At 26.6% G+C, this 26476-nt stretch overlaps 1 protein-coding gene across 3 annotated transcripts in view; it reads left to right on the top strand.

The window, feature by feature from the left end:
- Positions 1-26476, top strand: part of LOC127289892 (myc box-dependent-interacting protein 1) — a 32704-nt gene that overhangs the window by 1893 nt on the left and 4335 nt on the right. For all 3 annotated transcript variants that reach the window (XM_051318138.1, XM_051318137.1, XM_051318136.1), the window contains exons 2-6: positions 22648-22783; positions 25332-25522; positions 25662-25934; positions 26079-26197; positions 26381-26424. In XM_051318138.1, the coding sequence (XP_051174095.1) occupies positions 22648-22783; positions 25332-25522; positions 25662-25934; positions 26079-26197; positions 26381-26424 (763 nt within the window). The remainder of the gene's footprint in view (positions 1-22647; positions 22784-25331; positions 25523-25661; positions 25935-26078; positions 26198-26380; positions 26425-26476) is intronic.

Here is a 26476-nt window from a genome sequence, read left to right as displayed (position 1 = left end):
ATAATTGTTAAAATAATTTATTATACTGGACATTGATTTCATTAATTTAATATTTATTAATTTTACTTAAAATTGTTAACAAAATTATAATATTGATTATTATTATTTTTATATTGATGGAAAAAAATCAATAATAAATATTTAGATATAAAATTCGTTAAAGTGTTTTAGTTTGTACTTTAGTTTTGCGTGCGAGATAAATTTTATTTTTTATTATTTGAAGATTTGAATTGATAAAAATGTAAAAATTTTGTGGAAGGTCCGGAAAGCCATTGACATCGACAGTTTTAAAGTTGTTCTTCGGTTCAAAGTTCAAGAGCTCAGAAAGAGTTATACACGACTAGAAAAGTACGCCGACCACTTGTAGTATTCATAACCTTACAAGGTACCCAGTCGTTCGGTTCAGTAAACTCGCACGTGATTGGAATTAAATATAAATGATCGATTCTGTTTAATCATATACATTTAGAAATCATCTTCTTCTTCTATTTTCTAAACTTTTTAAATTTCTTTTCACAAGTTTTAATTTTTACTCTCTGAATTGTAATTTTAAAAATTAATTTTCATAAAGTAAAAAGTAATTTTTTTTATTTATTAATAAAAGTATTTTTTTTGCGTTTTTTAAATCTGAGGTTTGTTTTTTCAATTTTTTTTTTTTTTTTTTTTTTTTAAATTCTCGCGCGAAATCAATGAATGAAAAATTATGATTCTTGAAAGATCAGCATTTTACCGGAAAGATGATATAATCTTGTTTTGCTTTTGTTATGAACTGTACACATTGGTTGGCCTTAATCTTTTTCAACAATCGTCTGACGTATATTTTGTCTCTAATTACTTTCATTATGAGTTTGCACGCTTTTTTCACTTTTTTTTTCTTAATTTTTAGGGTTCCGTACTCGGTTCGGAACCCTATTAATATCGGTTTTTTTGAAATCGTGTACCCCCCCCCTAGCGGCCACATAAATTTATCTGGAGGGCTGAAAATTAGTACACATATGTATTTTCGCGGGTAGATTACAGGAAAATTATAGCGAACTTGATTGGAATTGATTAACATAGCGTTGTCAAGGAAAAACCATGAATTTTTACGAAAAATGCCTAAAAATGACTATGTACCCCCCCCCCTAGCGGCCACATCTTTTGACATAAAGAGCTCAAATTTGACACACTTACGTATTTTTACGTGAAAATTACAGGAAAATTATAGCGAACTTGATTCGGATCAATTTACATAGCGTTGTCAAGGAAAAATCAAAAATTTCGAAAAAAATAATTTATTCTCCCTAGCGCACACAATATTCAACCCAGACAGATCATATTTAGTATACAAATGTATTTTTACGGGAAAAATACAGGGCAAAAAAAGCGGTCACGATTAGAGTTAATGATTAACTTTTTATCAAGTTTTTCAAGAAAAAATGACAATTTTAGGAAAAAAATGTATTTTTCCACCAAAAACGAACAAAATTTTATTTAAAGGAAATTAAATTTATATATTTTAACGTATTTTTACGTGTAGATTACAAAAAAAATATAGCGAGCATGATTGGAGTTGATTATCATAGCGTTGTCAAGGAAAAACCATGAATTTTTACGAAAAATACCTAAAAATGAGTATGTACCCCCCCCTAGCGGCCACATCTTTTGACATAAAGAGCTCAAATTTGACACACTTACGTATTTTTACGTGAAAATTACAGGAAAATTATAGCGAACTTGATTCGGATTAATTTACATAGCGTTGCCAAGGAAAAATCAAAAATTTCGAAAAAAATGATTTATTCTCCCTAGCGCACACAATATTCAATCCAGACTGTTCATACTTGCTGTAAAACTCAATTTTTGCGTGAAAAATACAGGGAAAAAATGTAAGCGCGATTGGAGTTGATGATCAATTTTTATCAAATTTTTGAAGAAAAATGATAAATTTCAGAAAAAAATGTATTTTTCCGCAAAAAATGAAAAAAGTTTTTCTACAATGATTCAAATTTATATATTTTGACGTATTTTTACGTGTAGATTACAAAAAAAATATAGCGAGGATGATTGGAGTTGATTTTTCTGGAATTAATAAACAAATTTTATTTTTTAGATAACTTTCGATTTTTCCTTGACAAGCAGCTACTAGCCTTATATCAATATCTTAAGTTTTATCTCTTTTTGACTTAGAAAGATAAAATTTAATATTCAATATATTTTTAAAATGTAAATACAATAAAAATATTGCGAGTTGAAATAAAATTATGTTTCTTATATTTTTTTAGTAAAATATTTTTTAAAAAATAAAATCGGACAAGTGCGAGTTACACTCGCACTGAAATCGAGGGTTCCGTACTCGAAGCGAACTTATTTGGTATAAAAACAAATGTTTAAAAAATATGTGTTGTATGACAACTAATATAAGTGATACGAAGAGGAACAATTTTCTTGAATTTTACAAAATTGTTCCTTTTTGTATCACTTATATTAGTTGTCATACAACACATATTTTTTAAACATTTGTTTTTATACCAAATAAGTTCGCTTCGAGTACGGAACCCTCGATTTCAGTGCGAGTGTAACTCGCACTTGTCCGATTTTTTTTTTTTTCAATTTAGTTATACTCATGATTCAAAAGAGACGTGATGCATAGATTCATTTTCTTATTTACAATGATAAGCACGTTTAATTACTTTTATTTTTCTAAATTTGCAAATAATTTTTTTTTTCTCCATATAATAATAATAATATGTACTCGACTTTGAACTTGATTTCCTTTATAAATTATTTATATGTATCTTACAAGTAAATTGCTTGTTTATTTTAAAAAATGTTCTTTTTTTAATTCTCAGTAAATTGAATAATGAATTTTTAAAATTAAGTGACATTATTAGTTGAAATGATGAATTAGAATATAATGATTTAATTGTAATAAATTAAAAAACTTTCTGAATTTAAAATTAAATAATTGAATGAATAAAATATTACTGAATTTAATGAATTGAAAATTTATTGAATGAAATCAAATTGAAAAAAAGTAAAATTCACTCTTGAATAAAACGTATTATTTATATAATTCCTTATTTTATTTATACAATTTTTTATTATAAATAATTTTTATTTTATCAGCGCATGTATATTTTTCATAAGTTTCCAAATATAACTGTGAAATTGTATAAATATTTGACCGTTAAACAAACTATTTACCTTGGAAGATAGTTTGTGATTCATATATTGATTCAGGGCAAAAAGATTAACCGTATAATCCTGTTATGAAATATTTTAATTGAGAAAAAGTTTATTTTTTTTATGTTTAAGAAAATCAAATTGATATGTAAAATACGAATTTTTGAAAGATTATATAAAACGTAGAAATAGTTTGTTTTTTTTTGTTGAAAAAAGTTAGAATTAAAAAAAAAGAAATTTTTTTATGAAATCTTTTTATTATGATGGTTTTATATTTTAAAGAATCGAATAGAATTCGTTGTGTGTAGATACGCTTTAAGAGGTAATGATGTCACGTCGAAACCTTACCAATTGCCAATATAGAAAAGCAATCTTGTTTAAAATTCTTTTTGCACTAGAAATTAAAACGTACTAAAAAGTCTTCAGTACAATATAAATATAATTTTTAAATATTTATTATATATATCCATTGAAAAAAATAGGAAGTGTTGATTATTAAATATTTGGCTCTTATTTGCATTAATTATTATTAATTAATAATAAATTTATTTATATTTTTTCCAAGGAAAATTATAATTAAATAGTTTTATATTATTTAAAGTATTTAATTAATCTAAATTCTAATAAATAATATTAATTATTAATGAAATAAATTAATATCTTTTAATTACATAGACATGAAGATGAAATCTCAGAATTTATAATGTATTTTAAATCGAGTTGCAGATAAAGTTTATCTGTTTTCTATTAAAAATATTGATTCGTTGAATTCTTTCGCCTCTCTTTCAAACAATAAATGTGAATCATTCATATTGAAATTTTTTGTTCAATGAAAAAAAAATTTCTTGCTGCGTAGGTTTATATGTCCAACTATTAGAATTCGTAGGTGTACATTCTAAGGACTAAAATCAAATTTATGTAAATTCAGCTTTTGAAACTATCCTCATCAATATGAGAGTGGACAGTTTTTTTTCTCTTTAATTTAAACCCTTAAAAATGTGAATTTTATTAATAAACATTTTATTTTATGAGAGTGAATTGTTTTTGAATTAGAAATCGGCATTTTGATATAGAAACATTAAACTCCATTATGGAATGCATTGAATGCCCTATAACGCTCGTATTTCGTAGGTGTCTCGGCTGTATAGTTCGTTTTTAGGGTGGGGGTTTTACATGAGCTTATCTGGTAAAACCGGTCTATAGCATTACTTTGCCAAGATATCTTCTGACTTGTTCCAAACTTGAGAGAGAATCCCCCCCTCATTTTTTTTATCATCAAAAGTTCATCGATTTGAAATGCTATTTTTTTCGAAAAATTCCCCTCACAATGTGTCATTTGTTTTCTTTTAAAGACTATATCTCTTCGTTTCTTTTTTTTTTTTATCAATCCTGAGAATGCTTCCAAGAAAAGTCATTGAATTCCAGCTGATCAGGTTCGAGTAAAGTTTCACATGACCACCAACTTTCTTGCATACTTGTGCTCGCACATGTGTCCTTCGTATGTATAAAATTCTGTAAAACTATATCAACAATTTGAAAGTGTAACACTGAATATTAATTTCAGAGAATTTCCTATTGAACTGCGTTGTAATTTTGATTAATAACAGATTAGGATGGAAATAGTATTACTTTATTTTTGTTTTCCATTTTTCTCGATGCCTTTTTGCGTTTAAAATAAGTACTCATTTGTAATGGATCGTAATCTGTGACTTATGTGACTACAACCAGAGCTAAAATTTATTTTATGGCATTATCTGCAAATCCCATGATTTGTAAGAGCAATATTGTATATAGATAACCGCAAAAACATGGAATGATTATATAATGTAATTAAAGGAGAGTCTGTATTTCAGTAGCAAAGTAATTAGATGCTGAATTTATAAGAAATATTGTCGATGAAACGAGGTAGAGAGAGAGAGAGAGTACTTCCATGACCGGGTCCAATAAGTGTTGTTATAGGAGAGGTGTTGGTTAAAAACCACCAAGTTACTTGGGGCGAAGAAAGCCAGTGTACCCGATGCCAGAGAGCAGCCCATTAACTTGGCAGGCCTTTTGCCTCCGTTGTAAAGTGCATTGCCTGCCTGCGGTATCGTGGATTATATCGGAATTTACCTTCCCCATTTGCCTTGCCGCTCTTCTCTGTTAGAGAAACCTTAACGAATATAACTGACTTATATCTTCTCTCTTCAGGCTAAATAACAATGAAAAGATATCTGTTTGATATGTAATGTGCTGCTGCTGATGATGATGATGATAATAATGATGATGAGCCACGCGAGAGAAAGAGGAAATGTCTAAGGACCTGGAACCAGTCATTTGTAAGAGAGCCTCTTGTCTGATTTCTACTTATTTTGAAATGCAGGAAATTGTACCAAATGAGTGATAAATGACCGCAATTGAACGTTTTGATAGGTTTCCATTTTCATAACTTCCACTTGTTTTGACACGCTTTTTACTCCGATCTTTAATTTAAGAATCAGATTTTGTTGTTATTTCTAAAATAAGAATGTCATATAATAATTTCCTATAAAAAAATAAGCACTGAAAAAATTTTTTGTACCATGTGAGAATTATTTAAATAGTAGAAGAAAAAATACACATTTTTACAACACCTAACGTGTTGAAGAAAAAAAATGTTGGGAATCTAATTTTTGGAAATACACGGTGAAGAATGCCAAAAATGCTCTGGCATTTTTTACAGTGTAGGCATTATTTAAATATCAATAGAAGAAAAAACATATATTTAATTTTTTACAACACCAAACATGTTGTGTTTTCTTTAAAGTTATTTGACAAAGAAACTGAAGGAATTTGAAGGTGATTCAAGTTTAGATGAAATTAGAGCGCCAGTGGAAAGTTGATAGAAAAAAAAGAGAGCAATTTCTGGATAAAATAGTAGATCTCCTAGGTCATCAAGTAGCAAGTGTCCACTCTCGATCTTGGTCCACCTCGCCTACCAGTTACTATTCTCGTCCCTGAGTCCCGGGAGTTCTTGTTCCGCGACTGTCTGCGCAAATATATCTGTGAGCCTGTCGTTTTCTCAGTGAGACGAAGTCATTCGTTTCTATCTACCATACGGCAATGTCCCTTTCTCATCTACTAGAAACTTGTATGCGTCTCAAAGAGATGCTAACTCGATAAACTCAATTTATCTTGATTCTCGATAGGTTTTCAAAAAAGGAAAAAGATCTTTTCCTCTCAAAAATTCTGCAGTTTTAATTAGAAAAAAAAATAATTTACAAAATTTTGATTTAAATTATACAAAGCAATTGATCTGTGTGGCAAAACACGTTTAGATTCTGTTGATATTTAATTACATATATATATCAACTTTAGTATCAGTAGCTGGATTATTTTACTTGTGGATTCAGTTATCGAATTTATTACCTAATTAATAGATTAATAATTGTAATAATATACAATATGTAATATGTTTTGTAGTTATCAATGATTTGAAGGTTCACTGATAAAAATTAAATAACTGTTATAGTAGGTGATAATTTCTTTTCATAGTAGAAAAAACCTGGCTTTGACATACTTTTGCTTATTAGTGTGCGTGTATGTACGGCTTGAAAAGAAATTCATATGGAGAAATGCCAACTCAACCGGGATCATTAGACTTCTAAAAATAATCGTCAATTTTACTATAGTCTTGTCACGAAAACTTTCTAAGCAAATGATCTTCTTGAAATAATGATTGGTGTATTTTGAAGTTAGAAAAATTTTCTAAAACCAGTCAGTGAGGGGAGAAAAAATGAAAGATGTTTCTTCAAGAAAGTGCGGAAAATAAATTTTTGATTTTAATTTGTTTTAGAGTCTTTGAACTTTTCTATAGTATTTATGTTAGTAGTACTCTATTATAGTATTTCTGTTATTAATACTTCTATTACTAGTATTTTACTACTTTTACTTCTGAATTATTGTAGTTTCAAATAGATTATTTAAATTAAAAAGTAGTTCTAAACCATTTTTTGATAGATTTCTTTTTTTGATTAGATGTCGCGAGGTCACTGCACCTGGTTAAAGCAGTACAAGTTCGCTATTAATTGGATGTTGCGACTTTATTGTCGGTCGATCTTATTGTACTCCTTTTTTCCACTTTTTTCACACCGTGGAATAAATTTTTGATAAAGAAATAAAATTATAGATTTTAAATAGCAATCAGAAATTTAGATCTTATGGAAATCAAAATTTTTGTACCGAAAGATTTATTTGTGGATATTTAGACTTCTTGGAAGAAAATTGTGACCAAATGAACCAGACAGTCGAGTTAAAGAATAAGGATAGTTTACGAGTATTTTCTCTCTCTCTCTCTTCAAATAGACATAAGACTGAACTTAGAATCTCGGCCTCTTCACAATTAACAGAGTGTGTGAGCACTCTGTTTATACGATAACCAGTTGGCAACCAGGTCGAATGGAAAAGACTCGTTTGTCTGTATATTGTCTCCTATAACAGACTAACTCCATGTGTCGAAAATGTCAACGCTAATGGCCTTGATAGTTGTCAATTTTATTAATTACTTTCCTTAAGTTTTTTTTTTTATTAATTAATGAATACTAAAAGAATGGAATAGAAAATTTGGATCAAGTGAATTTTTTTTAATCAAAAATTATTTAGGTCATTGAGAAAATTTATCAACTTCTTTATTTTAAAATATATAGATCAGTGAAACTTGAATGAGTTTCTTTTTAATTAAAAATGCCCGCTGGAATTTAAAAGAAAATAAAGGAAAAGTTTTCTGTAATTATAAAATAGTTTTTAAAAATTATTGTAGTGTTTAAAAAATTGCTGAAATTCTGTAACTTTTACTTATTTTAATGTTTAAATTAGTTTTTATTTCATTGAAATAAAAATATATCGACGCGCCTTCTCGTCTTATTCTTTTTAAAATACTTAATACACAAATGAAACAAGTAATTGCAGTTGATCATTCTTTCCGATCCGAGACATGTCAGTTTAGGGTCCACTGATGCTGGCTCTTATCCAACATACTTAAAGTTGACGAGTATAAATACGAAACCACTCGCAAGACAGAATGTAAAAGCATCCTTTTCATCTCATTGTGTCAATTGTTCATTTTTATTGTGTTCTTTTATCGCTTTCACTTTTGTCTTTCATCTTTGAATTTTTTTTTCCAATTTAGATAATTTTTTTTTTGTTTAAAATTTTTACTGGATTTTCTTTTCTATTAGAAAAAATAATTTTCTGTAATATATGTTTTAAAGTAAAATAAAAATATACTTTTAATTTAAAAAAAAAGCACGATGTTAGAATTACATATTATATATATGTTAGGTAAGAAAGTAGGTAACATTTATATTAGTAAAAATAATAGTTTTATTATGGCACGAAAGTTATGGTTCATTGACTTTCCTCTTGTGGTTAATCCTTTCACCTTCCTTTTTTTCTATATGCTCCATGTATATAAGGTATCCATAAACCTCGTCTCAAGAATCTGAAAATAATATCTTAATGTTACAACTTAGATATAATTATTGAGGAGGTGCTAAAATATTTTTTATTCTTTATTTTTTGTTCATATACACATTTCCTTGTCTGTCTTTCTCTCGAGTATTTTTTCTTTTTATGCCACGAAGCTATTGCCTACCGTAAGAATTATGACTGATGACCCAGTCTCTAAAGCTTCCTCTTTCGTTATTTCATTACCTCACACATCTAAATGAACTTGGATACCGCCTTCATCTTCATTTCTCTCTCTTTCTTCTTATATCTCGTGTTGAAACATATTAAGAAATATCAAAATTTTTATTTGTTTTTTTTTCAAAATGAAGTTGCATTTTGAATTATAATAATATCGATAGAATATTATTTATTTCAGTTTTATTATAACACAGTGAAAAAACAAAGAAAAAATTTATAAATTTATTAATAACAATATATGTTTTCTATATACACGGTTGAATGCTTTTTAATTATGTCTCAAAGGAAATTGAGAAATTTCAGATTCATCGTGTTTAAAATTTCGTAAGATAAAATTCACGGTAAAGTGTTTATAGTATAATTTTTTTTTTTATTGATATGAATGTACTGATATTGTCATAATTGTTTTAGTTATAAAAAGTTGAATTGAATGTACGTAAATTTTATCTTGATTATAATTAATACAATCTCTGCTTCTGTTGTGGCTATTACAAATCAACCTTGCTTTACGTTATCTTTTGAGTACGAAATACAGGTTTACGTTGACTTTTAAATTAATCACGAAAAGTGTTACTGTCAATTAAATAGTCTAATGAAAACTTGATTAAACTTTCCTTTTTGTTATAGAGTCACTGTACCAAGGCAATAATAATTATAAAAGTTTCATACTACTGAATTCATATTCATGAATTTAGATTTTTAATTACAATGAAAAAAAAAACTAATGAAATTTAAAATAACAATTATTTTTATAAAAAATATATTTATTTCGCTTTGTTGGAAACAAATATTTTAAGAAACAATTATTTGGTATAATTTTTTTTTTTCTAAAAATGGAAATTTTTTAAGTTGACTGAAGAGTAAATATTTAAAGTATACTTTATAGTAATAATGAAGCAATATCATACATAATATATGTGCACGATAAAGAAATATAATTGAGCTTATAAAAATAGAAAAAAAAGTATATTAGTTTAAATATACTATACTGTATATGACGGAAAACCGGATAAGTGGATGTTCATGTGCGCGGATTCGATGCATGGAATCAACTAGTCATGGTCATGGTCATTAATTCCGTTAAGTTACGATCTTAACGCTTCTGAGTTGCCTTACACCTGGAAATTATGATTAGTGCAAAAAACTTGCAGTTACAAATAAACACTTTTACTCGATTTCTGTTCAACGACCTTCAATATATAATTATTTCGACTTTTACATAATTAAATGATGCGGTATTATGTCATTATAGAAAAAGAAATTGTTTTAAAGATATACAATATATTGTTTAATATAATTTGTATCACTGTTATAATACTAAATCTGAATTAATAATTATAAATTTTTTTTTTAAATTTAAACTAACATGTGTTATTATTTTTTATTTCAGGTGAGTTGGTGTTGATTCAGTAAATTACAGTTTTTTTTGTAATAAATGTAGTTCGTAATTAAAATGAAGGCCAAGTTGAGTTGATTACCTTTTTCGAGAGTCAAGGGCGCCACGTGAGTAAACCAAATTAATTATAAACAATCCGATGTAAAATTACGTTTTATTGCGATGATTTTTTTTTTGCGATATAATCTATATTTATTTGATTTGAATAATCTATATTTAAATCAAATTAATTTTTTTCCATTTTAATTTTTTGGTGAAAATTTATTTCCAATGAAATTAATTCAAACTTATGGAAATGTGAAATGACATGAAATGTCTTATGGTTATAAAATTAACTCTTCAAGTTCTCTCTCACATAGTGGAATGTGGTTCACACGGTGACCTCCGTAGGAAATTTTTTTAACTGCGGTAGTAGGTAATTCCAGAAAAGATCATTAAAGTTTTGCTTGGTATTATATTGAAGCTATATGTATATAAATATATATATATACACACACAAATACAAACATGTATGTATATACTTGAATAACGGGAGTCCTCTTGAATTGCAAGTAAAGTGCATGGGGAGATTCATAGCGTTGTAAGTCGACGAAACACCCGTTGCATACTGAATTGCAATTTGGAGGCAAGGCAGGAAATGACAAAATCCGAGCTTTGATACTATATATCAGAACAACGGAAATAAATCATATTGATGATTTCATTCTCTTTTGAATAAATCCCATAATCATTGTCTCATGACTTAAAAACTTGTCTTTTATTATATACATCCATAGGAAACAATTGAAAACGAAGATGAAATAGAAAGTAGACTATATAGGAAAAGTGATTATGTAACATTATCACAAAATTCATCTCAAGTTCGTTGATGGAAAGTTTATAATCGTGATCGCATATAAATATAGCTTGTCTTCCTACTCGCTAAAAAGACTAAGTGGATCGTGGTACCGGATGTGACACATTTTATTCTTTATATATAGAGCAAAAATAATAGAATTGTAATTTCAAAAGAAAGCTTATTATCACACACACATTGAGTTCAAAATTTTACAGGGTTAATTTTTCTTAGAAATCTTTTCATGATCGCAAAATTATTAAACTTATTCCGGAAGTCATATAGGGAAGATTTTCTCGTCAGTTTCAAAGATAGAAACTGTTGGATTTATTCTTGGCGATGTTCACCATTCAGGAAGTCCTTGCTTCTTTTGCCAATTCCAGAAACTTAACTTGTATCTTTCTCTCTTTTTTTTATTGTGCTACTGTCAAACTCGAATCTCCGATCGGGGAAAGGTGATTGTAAACAATTTTTATTTCAACTTTTTTTCCCTGTCCTTGAATCGAAACAAAAAAACGCGCGTCTAGTTGCAATTTCTCTTGCACTCTTAATTGGGTCACAACTGACGCATTCTGTAAGATTATCTTAACATTTTTAAATTCTATATATAGAAATATTTTTCATTATTAAAAATAGAGGAAATAATTTATTTCAATGTACTGCGGTTGTGGGTAAAAATATATAAATATATACTTTACAAAATAAAAATATTTTTCGTACTTCTGATTTTTAATAATAAAAACATTTTAGAAATTGTTCCATAGCATTTCCATTAATGCTTTCGAAACCAGATCAGGGATTTTCAATTTTTTAATTCAAAAAAATTATCGCTCTTTCAAAATTGAAAAAATGCAAAATCCTTTTTGTGAGGAAGAATATATATTATAATATAGGTTAAAATAGTTGAGATTTTTAAACACACGGAGTGATTCACAATCACATACATATATTTAATAGGATAATTGCAATAACCTTGGTTGCGGTTATGCTTGCCTTTTGATTACACACATCGTTGGTATTAATCCACCTTGTGTTCGTTGTAGAGTACTCCAATCTTGTTCAGTCATTTGATTATTTCTCATCCAAGTGGAAAAAGTTAATAGAGACCTGACACTAAAATGACTTTTAAGCACGTTACATATGTGTCTGACGGGAAATTTAATTTGTTTCGAGTTACAATTTAATTACAGTCTTATTAAATAATTATTATATTTAATGAAGAGCATTAAAATTTTATTATTTTTTAAGAAACACTAGAATAAATTGTTAATTTAAACTAGGTGACCTTGCTGTAAAAACAACGCAATTATTATATCCCAACTGTATAACACCGCATTTAGTTCTACTTTGTTTTCAGGACAAATCACTAAAATGTAACAATTAATTTACATTTTGTTTCAACAGCTCTTTTCCCCGTTAACATATTTCTTTCATATTCAAAAAAGATGGTTTTATTTTATGTTTTTGATAATAATTTTACGAAATATTATTTCGAGAACCTTTTGTGCTATAAGTTTTGTGTTGGTTTTGCCTAATATGTCATATTGATCATCATCTAAAGTGACAATAATCAGCGTGGGTTTAACTCCGAAAATTTTCTTTAACCTGTTTCTTTAATGATGCTGTTCACCTTAAAAGTTAATACTAAAAATATTTTTAATTTTGTAAATCCTTTTTATGATTTTAATTGCAGATTGTAATTGATTATGATAATTTATATCGGGAAAAACATATATTATACCCAATAATTTAAATGTCATATCTATGCTACTTGAATTAAATCAATAATTTTTTCTTTTTCACATATATACAATAATTTACCACGTGCTTCTTTCGTCAGCATCTGACACATCGCAAAAGCTATTGTTTAACTTTTACGTAACATTGTTTCATTCATTTTTGTGTAGTCTGGCGTAAAATACGCCTTCTATATATTCTTTTCTTAGTATGATTTTAACAAAAAATTTATTTATCATTTTCGAATTTATAAACAGATTTTTTTTCCTATTTTTTTAAATTAAAAAAATAATTGCGTAAAAAAGAAGGATGCGTCATTTGGAAATTAAGTGAGCGACAGCTGCTAATTAGCGTAGATTGAAGATAGAGGTACTATATCGAAAGTTTATCTTGAGGTCACACTTGCCTTGTATCGAGATCACTTAACTCTAATAGTACTACTGGTTAATAACTATCTTTATCACACAACGAATTTTCACTTATCGTGATCTATCGAGCGTGAGACAAAGATTCAATCAAGACTAAAAATAATTATTTTGTTCTTTTTTCGATTAGATTTACGTTGCAATTTACAAAAATTATAAATATTTATATATTTCTTCTATTCCGGTTTTGCGATATATGAGTAAAGTATATAATCAGATGCGCCATCGTGGAGATGTATCGTTATATCTACAACCGCCTCCACCTAACCATTACTCGCAGCCAACTCTGTACTCAATCTGAAATGTACCTGCGCGATAGATGCACTCTACCCACATTGTATATATATACGATCTCATTCACAAAATGATGTTCTATATACAATATTGCAAATATTCTGTATATTTTTTTATACAGAGTGATTTTTATGTTCCGGAGGCCCTAAAAATTTCTTTTTTAATTCCACTTTTTTGGGGGGTTAAAAAAAATGGGATTAAACAAAATTTTTAGGGGGTTCGAAACATAAAAATCACCCTTTATATAGTTGTACAATGGAAAAACAAAAAAATTGCAAATAGGATTGTAATACAGTGGACCTTTCACGCCGCGCCTTTTTCTTATCTATTCACGTGGATATATTTACTGTATTATTCCCGCAGTGGGATCAGTGTGACTTCTATATATACGAAACCTTTCTCTTAACTGATCTTCCATTTGACTATTATTACACAATCCATTAATGTTTCTTAAAAGTTAATTAATTATTTATGAATTAGTGAATTATTGGAGAATAAATCGTTATAAACGTACTAAATGTATACAAAAACTAGAAATTAGCTGATCGCTATTTAATTCTGAAAACTAGTAATTAATTTCTTTGTCTTTACTTTCGGAATAATTCTCTAAGGAGAAATAAAGAAACGAATTAATATTTGTTTGTTCTTGAAATACAGATTCAGATTTGTTTTTGGACATTTGGGCTTCTCATTAGATGAATCTTTCTTGATCGCATGACGTATATATACGCATCGGACAGACGTGAAAGGTTCCGTTATAATGTCCGTAAGAGATAGTGGAACGAAAGAAAGGAGGAGATCCAGAGAAAGAGTTTGTGAATGCGAATGGATCTTGTATATATATAGACGATTGTGGTGTTCCGTTCGTTCAATAAATTCATTCCTCAATTATTTCTCCATGGGGTTTTGATATTTGTGCGTGTGAATTTGTGTTTTACTACATATAGAAAATCCAATGAAAATCGTTATAAAGAAACATGTTTCTTGTATTATAACGAAACTGCATATAAATATCGGTCAAATAACGTGACTGCAGTCAAATTCTGTTATGAAATTTGTTATAGGTATATATGTTTTCAGTAATTTTCTTCTCAAGTAAATGCTTCCTAGACAACCTGCACTGCTCATAAAAAATAATGCGGAATTTGTGTCCTTTGCATTTATTTTTCTAATTTTTCTCTATAGCTTATGTTTTTATTTATCATTTTCCTTTTTGCGGTTGGTTCTTTAAAGTCAAACGGAAATAATTACATAACACAGGCTTGGCAAAATTTTGACCTATTTCAGAATCAGACTATTTTTCCAAACCATTTCGATGTACTGAATCCGAATTAGACCTCAGAATTAACCTACCAGGTTTTCGAAGTATTTTAATCTTAAAAATAGGTCGTTACAGCAGCTGAATATGTACTATTTCTACCCTTTCAAATGCATTTTGAAACTTCAAAAAATCTTTATTTGGCTCTGACTTATCGTCATTTGAATTTTTGAAGTTTACGAATATTGGAAAATTCGTTAAAATCAGAAAATTCAAATGACGATAACTAAGAGTCAAATAAAGATTTTTTAAAGTTTCAAATTGCATTTTAAAGGATGAGAAAAGTAGTTTCAGATGCTGTAACTACCTTTGGGTTAGAATATTTCGAAAACCTGTTAATTCTAAGGTCAGATTCGGATTCAAAATGCTTCGAAAAGTAGTTTCAGATGCTGTAACTACCTATGGGTTAGAATATTTCGAAAACCTGTTAATTCTAAAGTCAGATTCGGATTCAAAATGCTTTGAAAAGTAGTCTGCTTCTGAAGTATAGGAGGCCAAAATTTTTGTCTACCTGTGTAATCTGAAGATCAATTGATAAATTTAACTATATAATAATGAATCAGATTTAAATACAGGTTTTCAAAATTGACAGTAACAACATTTTTTTAAACCGAATATTGTATTTATAGTTTAATAATTGCTACTTTCATTAAGTTCTTCAAACTATTTCCTCTTGTTTGATCATCAGAAACAAGTTTATTGCACATATAACACTTTTTTCTCATACTGTTGCAATTATTAAAATAGCTGTTGGAAAATTTACACTTTAAGAGATAACAAAACGTGACATACGACTCATCATCTTAATCAGCTATATAAACATCATCATTTTTTTATGGCTATCATTCGTGTACGTACAATATCACGCAAATAATTATTTCACAGATTTTATTAATTGCTCCACGACAAATATACATTTAGCGCGAGGATAATAATATATGACAAGGTTGTATTTACTTTTTTTCCTCTTGAAAGGATATACTGTATAACGGTTCGCAATATTATATATATATATATACAAGTATGTTTTATTTCTCAACAATTTTCTTTTTTAATTAAACTTTTAATATTTTTTTTTCCATATTTATTCTTTTGTGAAATTTTTCGTATTCTTTGAAATGAAAATAATTTTTCTGTGACACTTATTGCGTATTTTCACTTGAGATTTCTGGTTTTCTCTTTCTTAGAGGGACTCTCTTGTCTAATTTCTCGAGGGAAATACGCGGAATGAGGAAAGAAAAAAAAAAAAAAAAGTCGGTCATATAGTCAAGTTCACCATTTAATGAATGACTGTGAATAAAATGTGGATGTATAAAAACAAGTTGAGAGGATGATTGAAATATGTGGGTTTTTGTATGCTCTCTTCACCATTACAAATGCGCGAATCTCAATTTCATCGGTGCGTTTGGGATTTGGATGGTTGGCAGAACTGAGAATTTGAGGTTGATGTCCGAACTCGAACCTCGCGCCAACATTCCAATTCCTTGCGGTTCTTTCACGGAAGAAATTTTCAGTTTCTTTTTTTTTTGTTTCGATATAATTAATAAAATTCGTGTTTCCTATTTTTTTTTGTCGATATGAAAAATTGGTTAGAAATTTTTGAATAGAGAATTTTTTTTTTCTAAGAAACAATTGTCGATTTGAATATTATATATTTTATTAATATACAGGATGTTGACGTGGAAATTCTTGGATATATTATTCTTTATTCTTTAGAGCATCCCAACAGGCATCGATGCACTTGAATGACTTTCTGTACATCCGCAATAGTATATAATATATATATGTGAGTCTCAAATGTTTTTATCTTTTGCATAAAGCCAATATATGAATATCGACGATGTGAAAGACCTCTTTATTTACTGATCGAACGGTATCAAATGCGCACTAGAAATATAAATAATAATAATAAATATAGACATCTTATCGTATCGCGACAATAACCTCGCGATTGTATATTTAATTCCGCGGAATTTCATATATGAAACTTTGATATTTAAAATTTTCTCTGAATTGTTAATCACTTTTTTTTTGAAAATTGGAAATATAGGAAAAAATTAAAATCATCTGCTTTTTTTGAGCAAAATTGGGATTAAGGATTTTTTTTTTTAATTTTCTTTATTTATATAAAAATAGAAGAATCAGACTCTCGCGACTAGAAGTTCATAGAACTTGTAAAGCTAAAATTGTCATGCGTCCAATCTAATTTAGTAGAAAGCATAATATTACTTGTGTGTTTTTAGAATAGGTACATATATTTTATTTCTCTCTTAATTTGCGCGAGACTTTGTGTCGAGAGGAACCCCTATTTAGTTACTAGAAGTACAATATAAGAGCTTTTGGAACGAACAGAAAAGGGGTCGTAGGATGGCACAATAATAGTTGTGCAACGGAACATTCGCGTCATCTGCCTTTGCTATTAATAAAATCCAGAGAGAAGAGAAGACCACAGCTATTTCGGAAACGATATCTCCCAGCTCTGGGACAGAGGTCAGGTAAATGGGAAAAATTAGTTTTCCAATTTTTGTTCTTCATTTTATTTTTTATCTACAATTTTTGATGAATAATAAAATCTATATAGTCAAAAAAAAAGTACATTGACTTTTGCTTATACGGTTGTTAGGTATTGTTTTAGAATTTTCGGAAAAAAATTGGATTTTCTACAAATGATATATAACCTATAAACAAATTGGTCATTTTGTGAGATAATTTTCTTCTCTTTTTTTTATTTCTAAAGTGCGTAAAACAGTTAAATGCGAAAATAACAGTGCTTAAATTGCGTTGTAAAAAATAACAAAGAAACCATCATCATTGAAGGTGAATCTTTGCCTATTTTTATATTTTTATAGGAGCGTTTCTTTTATCATAGAGAAAAATGTTAATTTTCACTTAGAAAGAAAATTCTTTTATTTCTTTAAAGTGAAAATTTACGAGTTAATAAAATTGTTTTTGGTAAACATTTTTAATTTCTATTTTGCGTTAGGTATATTTTTTTTTGTAATTCCTAATTAGTATTTGGTTAAAATTAAAGTCGTCGGTTTATTGAGGATCTGACCTACTGCCTGATCTGACTACAATTACCTATTCGAGGCGGATTTATCTTTTTTTTTTTTTGTCGCTGGTAACATGTCTGAGAACCGTTATTCGTTTAACATATCTTATATGTAATGCAAGGCCGAACGCAAAAAAAAAACAACTAAATTCCTTTAAGACTGATTTTATCTAATTAAAACTACTTGTTGTGTGCTGATCATACGCTAATTATATGTCGAAAATTCGAATTTTAATAATTCATTCCTCTTGAAATAAAATTCTTTTTATAGAATTAAGAAAAAAATTCTTAATTTTTTTGTAATTTAGAATAACAATGCCTATTTTTAAGTGGAACAAAAAATCGTTTATCAATCTTCTGTTATAGAAAATTGTGTTGACAGAAAGCTATTTTAACTTAAGACTATTTTGTGAAATTAATTATATACTTTATTTTCGAAACACATTTGCTCCAAATATCTATTATGCGGGACTATATTTAAATATTTTTATTGTAAATGTTACAAATATTGATTAAAAAAACAAATGTTCCACAAAAAAAGGGAATTTACTTTTGTTGTTTCAAATACAGAAATTATTGGTAATTTAATTAATTCAAATAAAAAAATTATTTGGTTCAAGTAAATTTTTATTTGGTTCAAATAAATTTGATAATAGTCAAGTAACCGATTAATTTTTTTTTTTATAACTTATGAATTTATAACAAAGTATTTAATTAAATTTAATTTAAAAAAAAAAATTTGTCATAAAAAAATTCAATTGTATTTTCTAATTAAATATATATTAATGGGTCGAGAGAGAAAAAATTGATCAATGTATTATAATATTAATCAATGCGTGATGCGTGTGTAACGTTTTTTTTTTTTTTTTTGGAGCAAAAGAAAATATCGATCAGGGTGGCGGAAATCAGCTCTCGCGCGCAGAAAACCGTTTAAAGCTGCCTTTAAACCTATTCGATTATATGGTACGACCGTGGTATCTTTTGCTGCGGGCATTGATACGGGTTTTAACTTTCCCGAGGCGGAAGGTCGTGGCCGAAGTAACGGGGCACCACACGATCTTCCATACAAATTCCATTCGACATCAATTTTAAAATGATGCGGCTTTTTTTTTTTTTTTTTGTTCATTCAAATATAATGATCGATAGAATTTTCAGCCAAATATTGTGATAGCTGTACAGAGATAATGAATTAGATTAAAAAAAAAAGAAAGATTTTTTTTTCTAATATTAGACCCAAATGATATATTTGTATCAGAGCCAAATAAATATTTGTTGCAAATAAATTTTATTTTCATAAAAATTTTATTAACGCTAAATGAAATTTTTATTTGTACTAAATAAAATTTTTTTATTTAAAACAAATAAAAAGTTATTAGGCTCTGAGACAAATATATTTTTATTTTGATTGTAATAAATATTTGTCTGATATAAATGCAAATAAATTTTTTTTTTTAAATATAGGATAAATATTATGATTTTTTTTTTAATTTTGGATTTTTATTCAGCCGAATTTTCAAATGGCAAAATATCTCTATATATATATTTAATCGTTATTCATTTTGACAATAAAAAATTTCTTAATATAAAATTAATTAATTTATAAATTTTTTTTTAATTAAAAAATTATTTTTAATTTTTAAATTAATTGTATACGAAATTTAATTTCCCTTTAAAAATTAGTAAATTTTTACCAAATTCGGAATGTTTATTATTTTTTTGTTTACTTTTCATTAAAAGTAAATTTTTGAACGTCTTGCAAAGTGTTTTTTTTTCAGTGTATGTAAAATATATAGTTGGATTGTTCTTTTAGCAATACATAAAGTGTCTCATTAAAACACACAGTTCTTAACCGAGGCATTGTGTACAAAATGCATTAGATACAGAAGGTCGAAGTAGCTCTCACCTTCTTTTTGCAGTTTATAATAGATGTTAGAATGTACTTTAAAGTGATTTGATAAGTAACCTGTTTTCACATTATTTATCTCTGCTTGCGCCCCTAATGTTCTTATAAAGATATATACAATTGTCACTCTGTTTTCGATAAATATATATTTTATTTCAAATGCTACTTTCTGCGATTTAATTTGCAATTTTATTTCCGCATTTATTTATTTATTTTTTATCAATTATTTTAATTAATTTTCAGAGAATTGTCGACATAACTGTTTTAACTGTTACACACAGAACAGATATAATATAAAATACAAAGATTCAAATAATTATTTTATATTATAATAATTAATAGATTAATTAATAATTATAATTAATATTTTAATATATTAATATTATAATTAAAATTAATTTTTAATTAATTATTAATTAATAAATTATGTTCTCTGAAATTTTGTTTCTTTGTGTAAATTAAAAAAATTTAATTTAATTTTAAACTAAAACCTAAAAATAAAATTAGATTTTGTTGCTTTTGTTATGAATTTAAAAATTTAAGTTTAATTTAAAAATAGTAAACTTTCTAAGATATTTTTATACGGAAGTATATCATATTCCAATTTTGTAACACTTTGTGCATTATTTTGTGTCGAAAGAGAAAATTCTGGCATTTTTCCCATTGGAAACTGTTCACGGTGCACCGACCTGAAAAATATTAAATTCTTTTGTGTCGCGCGCGATCATCAGTTTTTATTCTAATTAAAACAATAAATTATTTCGGAAAATTTACATTTTAATTATAAATAAAAAAAAACGCCATTTATAGAAAATCTCTTTTTTTTTCTTGTTACACTCGTTTAATCGTGGAAAATTCTGAGAATTAAAAATAAATTGATGAAAAACAATATAGTATATTGGTAATCAAGAATTTTTTTTATTCGCGAGCACGAAATTATGTTTTACATCGCAAAATGCGTGCGGAGAAAATTAAATGCTCCAAAGCAGACAATTAATATTGGTTTTATATATATATATATACAATGAAAAAAAACATTATTTTCTTATATATATAAAAGGTACATTTTTCTTTTACATTAATGTAATAATTTTACAATCGAAGAAATGCATCTTTCGAAATGTCATGCTTTATTGAGCGAGTCAAAGACACGCGCCTTATTATATTGCGCAATAAATATTTATCATTTTTTCGAATTTTTTTGTTTTCCATTCTCGTTTTGTTTGAAAATGAGAAAATAAATTAAAAGGATATTATGAGTGGAGAAAAAAAAACGATAATTTCAACAGAATATTGACATAAAATCAATCATGTTTTTTTTTTTTTTTTTTTATTTGTTTCTGACAAAGGCATCAACACCTTATTGATAATAATTTGTTTTTCCCGCACCTATCTCACACGAGAGATGATATTATATTTTTTTAAAAAGATTTTTAATTTATCTGTAGTAATTTTTTTTCTTATTTTTATCCTCATTGCTGACATATATATATATTGTATAATATACAATTCGTTGTCTGAAAAAAAACTGGTTACAATTTCCATTTTTATCATTGTCCATTTAAGAATGCTAATTAAAGTGAACCGTGATTAATTAGACAAATGTTTTTCAGCTCTTTTTTTTTACAAAAAACGTTTAAAAATTACGTCATTCTTTATCACGCGGGATAGAGAATTGAAAATTTTAATTTTTTTTTTTTTACAATTTCAATTCATATTGTAAATAAAATCAAAATATTAACCAAACTGGTAACTAAATTTAGTACAAAATTATTAATTAAAATTAATACTTTTATTTGTTTGTATAATTTTTTATTATTTTAATAACTTTATTTATATATTAATTAAATTAATTATTTAATTTTTTTTAATTTAATAATTTCTTTCTTGTGAATAATTTTCTAATATCATTTATTTTGGGAAATTTTATTAATGAATATAAACTAAAAATGTTGTTTTGTTTAATTAAAATTGTGTATAGAAAATATTATTATGTTTCCGGTGCGTATAAGAGAAATATTATTCGAGTAATATTCTCGCAGATTTTCTATCAATTTTCGCCTTTGATTATTTCCATCTTGTGTGTTGATCTGAAAATAGTAATAAATATGACGTAAATTCAAAAATTGAAAGGAAATCGTTTTTCACGTCGTACACCTGGTCGAATGTATTAATAAATATTTATACACATCCAAATAAATGTTTTATTTGTCTCAGAAAAATTTATTTGTCGTAAATAAAAATTTTATTTGCAATAAACAAAATTTTTATTTAAATTAAATAAAAATTTATTTGCAACAAATGGAAATTAATTTTGAAACAAATAAAAATTTATTTACAACAAATAAATATTTATTTGCAACAAGTAAATATTTATTTGGCTCTGAGACAAATATATCATTTCTCTAGGTGCATTGAGAATAAATAAAAATCAATTCAGTTGTAAATTATTTTTTTTTATTTGTTAATGATTTCGTGTATTACTTCTATGGAGACGAAAAACAATTCTTATAAGGAGATTCATTGGATTTATATAGTCTCGCTCCCACGCTTAAACAATATATATTACCTTGTAAATCGCCCACTCATTATTATTATTCTACCATTTGCTTTAAAATATTCGAGACTGGTATTTGGCTATTTAATTAAATTTCTTTTACTTCTTCTGAATATCAATTTCTTTTTTTAGTTTGTTTCTCTCTTTCTCTAGGATAATATTCACTATTATATTTATTTTGCAAAATTTTTATTTATAGTAAAATAAATATTTTTACAACTAATTATACAAATTTTATACAAAAAAAAAAAATAATTTAATTATGATTTTTTTTTTAATTTTAATTTTCTCTTTGTTTCAGTTTTTACAAAATTTGGGAAAAGTCGATAGAACTGCTGATGATATATTCGATGAACATCTTCTCAATTTCACGAGGCAACAATATGCTGCAACTAGACTTCAAAAGGAATTCAATAATTACATCAGATGTGTGCGAGGTAATTTTATTTTTTCTATCTCGATAAATGCAATTTCAAGACGAAAAAAAAAACATTTTTTTTTATTATAAAAATATTTTAATTTTTTAAAATTACTTTCTACATCCAGAGAAAAAATTTATTTGTATCAAAGCCAAATATGTAATTTATTTTCATTATATAATTTATTTACAATTTTTTTAAAGTCAAATATAAATATTTATTTCAAATAAATTTTATTTGTGCGAAATAAATTTTTTTTATCTAAAACAAATAAAAAGTTATTCGTCTGAGTAAGACAAATGCTTGAAATAAATTTTACTTGTCTCAATTAAACACCAATAAAATATTTCTCTGGATGTACTGTTTAAAAAAAATATATAAAACTTGTTAATTTAGTTTTATTTTTAATATATAAAAACAATTTTTTTTAATTATGGAACTGAAAAAAAAAATTTATTTGTATGAAATAATTATTATTTGAGTTAAACAATAAAATAAAAATTATTCATTATTCAAATAAATATTTATTTAATAATAGTCAAGTAACAGATTATTTTAATCAAATAAATTTTTTTTTTCCAGTGCACTAAGTGAAAAGGGGTGGCGTAATTAAAAAAAAATAATATACCCTTAATAAATTACGTTTGAGAGGATGTTGGATAAAATTGCATCTGTTTGTCTAGTGCGCGAAAGATGAGAGATTATTTATAGAGCGAAACAAAACATTTTAACACGGCCATATGAAACACGAGTCAATTGACGTGTATACACATATATATATAAAAAGGTGTACAACCTTACGTTACCGTGACCCTTTTCACAGAGAAACTTTTATGTTCGCATAAGGTTGAATTATTTCAATTATACTCTTTTTATCCTTTTTATTATTATAAAATGACACTTGACAGTAACAAAAAAAAAAAAATTATAACACCAAAAGAATTTGTGGGAACATTTTTTTTTTAATCTACAATAAATTTATATAAAAATAGTCTTGAGCAAATAATAATTGACATATTAAATACGATTTACATCAATGCGTGAGTAGCGCGAGGTCACTTTTTGACCGATTTTTTTTTGCCTTGAAATTTTCGGAAAAAAGATCAGATTATTTATTGTTTAAAAAAAATTTTTTTTTTTATTTTAATTACTTTTTTTGGTTTCTAATTTGTCTTATATACAATATATTTTTTTCATGAATTTTGCAAAAGGGTCGTTAAATTTATTTATATTTTCTAAAATAACGGAAAACAACTTTCCTGGATGGAATCATGATCCACGTTTTTCAAATGAATAATGCACAAAGTAGCTATATATAATGTAGTATATAATCTCTAAGTTTAAAATTTCAAATTGTCTACTTTCTAAATCAAATTCATTGGACAAATTTCTTTTTAAATAGGCAATAAAGTTCGATTTTTATTTTTAGAGTAAATCGATTGAAAATAGTTTTTTTTTCTATTTTGTAATATTTTTATGTTTTTTTAATATTTTTTTTATGTTTTTTATTTAAAAAATGTTTAATTGACAAAAACTAGTTAAATTAAAATTTATTTTGTTATACCATTTTTTATAATTAAAATTTGCAACGAGTGTATTTAAAATAAATTGTCATATAAACTGTTTCTTTTTATAGAATTCTTCAAGAAAGAACTCAGATTTCCATCGTGCATAAAGTTCAAAAGTGTCATGTATTCAATTTTTTTTTCAATCTCTTTTTATTATTACATTATAGAAGAGTCAGAAGTCATTTGAAACCTGTGCGTCTATTTTACAAAACCTCTCTTACGTAATTTGATTATTGGAAATTTTTTTGTTTTTCTTATTCAAAAAAAAAAAATGAACATCACTTAATTTTGTAAAGATTTTTTTTTATTTCTAATTAAAATAGTAAAGAAAGATTAAAAGTTTGTTTTTTAAAATGAAAAGAAAATATATATAATTATTTGAGAAAAGAATGAAAAAATTTCTTAAATAAACGATGGAGTATTTAAATTTCCTTTTTTTTTGGACGATGGCAAAAATAAAAAGAATAAGACTTTATAAGAAAAAGAATATGTACTTAAAATGACTTAAAACACTTCCTCGACCTTCGTTATTTGTTGAATGTTTTATTGTCTACAAAAACATAACTTGGTAATTTATTTTGTAACTTGCTCTATAATTTATTCATTTTACAAGTGTTTGTCTTATCGTAACAGGTGAATGCACTTTGTCAGTTGTTGTAAAAGTAGGTCAAGAAAGTGATTCTTTTTCTGTCTTAAAAAAAAAAATCCCCCTCTGTTTTCTGAGGCGAAAATAAATGAATTTCGAAAATAAATATTGCTATAAATAAAATATAATTTTTTATTATTTTTTTTTTTTATATAATAATTATAATAATTAAAAATATTTTTTTTTATGAGAGAGATTTCTTGTTTAATCAATGTTATTATATTTGTGTCGTTTCACGATGTGTATAATCTCTCTCTTTCTCTCTATTGGTAATTCGCGACATTTGCACTGGCGTTTAAAGGGCAAATTGTTGAGCAATTGCTAATAATGTTTTGCACTTATATGATTTCAGCGGTGCAGGCAGCATCCAAGACGCTTATGGACTCCTTGAATGAAATTTACGAAAGTCAATGGACTGGGCACGATCTTCTTTACGTACAAGCACAGAATCTCGATATGTTGTGGCAAGACTTTACTCACAAACTCGCCGATCAAGTGCTCTTACCTCTAAATACGTATCAAAGTCAGTTTCCAGAAATGCGGGTAAGATTTACGATTTCCTTCGTTTTCTAATTATATACAATTTTCTAATTTTAAATTATTTTTTTTTCACTTTTTTAAAAAAAAATTTTTTTTTAAATTTATTTAACTAATTTAATTTTTATTTTCTTTTTTTAAACAGAAAAAGGTTGACAAACGAGGCCGAAAGTTGGTGGATTACGATAGTCAAAGGCATGCCTTCCAGTCATTGCAAAGTAATCCAAAGAAAAGGGACGAGCTAAAAGTCACTAGGGGCAAAGAGCTCTTGGATGAAGCTAAAAGAACCTATGAACAATTAAATTCCGAATTGCACGACGAATTGCCAGCCTTGTACGATTCACGTGTACTTTTCCTCGTCACTAATCTTCAAACTCTTTTTGCAGCGGAACAAGTTTTTCATGCCGAAAGTGCTAAGGTAAATAAATTTTTTTAAAATTTTTATACTTGAAAAAATTATGTAAATCTAAATTAATTTTTAAATGGATAACATTTTTATTAATTTTTAATATGAATCATAATTACTTTTTACTGATTTTAATGATTTATTTGATTGATGCAGGTTTTCTCGGAGCTCGAGGCGATAGTTGATAAATTGGCAAACGACAGTCAAAGAGGTTCATACAGCTTGAAAAATAATTCCGATTCCCAATCACCTAAATCACCGAATGCTAATTCTGCGTAAGTTTTATGTTATCTTTTACATTGAAAAAATTTAATTATCAAATTTTATTTAATTAAATAATTATTTCACACATATTTTGTTCAATAATTTTAGATATTTATAAAATACATATTTCTATTGTAATAATATAGTAGTCAATTTTAAAATAAATAATTTATAATTCAATTTTTATTTTTCAGATTGATAATAAATACACAACCGGCTCACAACAATATTTCACCAGGTAATTAAAAAAAAAAAATTGAAAGTAAAATTAATTTCGCAAATAATTTGCA

Source organism: Leptopilina boulardi, unplaced genomic scaffold, assembly GCF_019393585.1.
Source record: "Leptopilina boulardi isolate dan_hultmark-lab unplaced genomic scaffold, ZJU_Lbou_2.1 LbouV2_51, whole genome shotgun sequence".
Taxonomy (NCBI): domain Eukaryota; kingdom Metazoa; phylum Arthropoda; class Insecta; order Hymenoptera; family Figitidae; genus Leptopilina; species Leptopilina boulardi.
The sequence above is the reverse complement of the archived record's forward strand: the minus strand, read 5'-3'. Positions and strand labels throughout refer to the sequence as shown.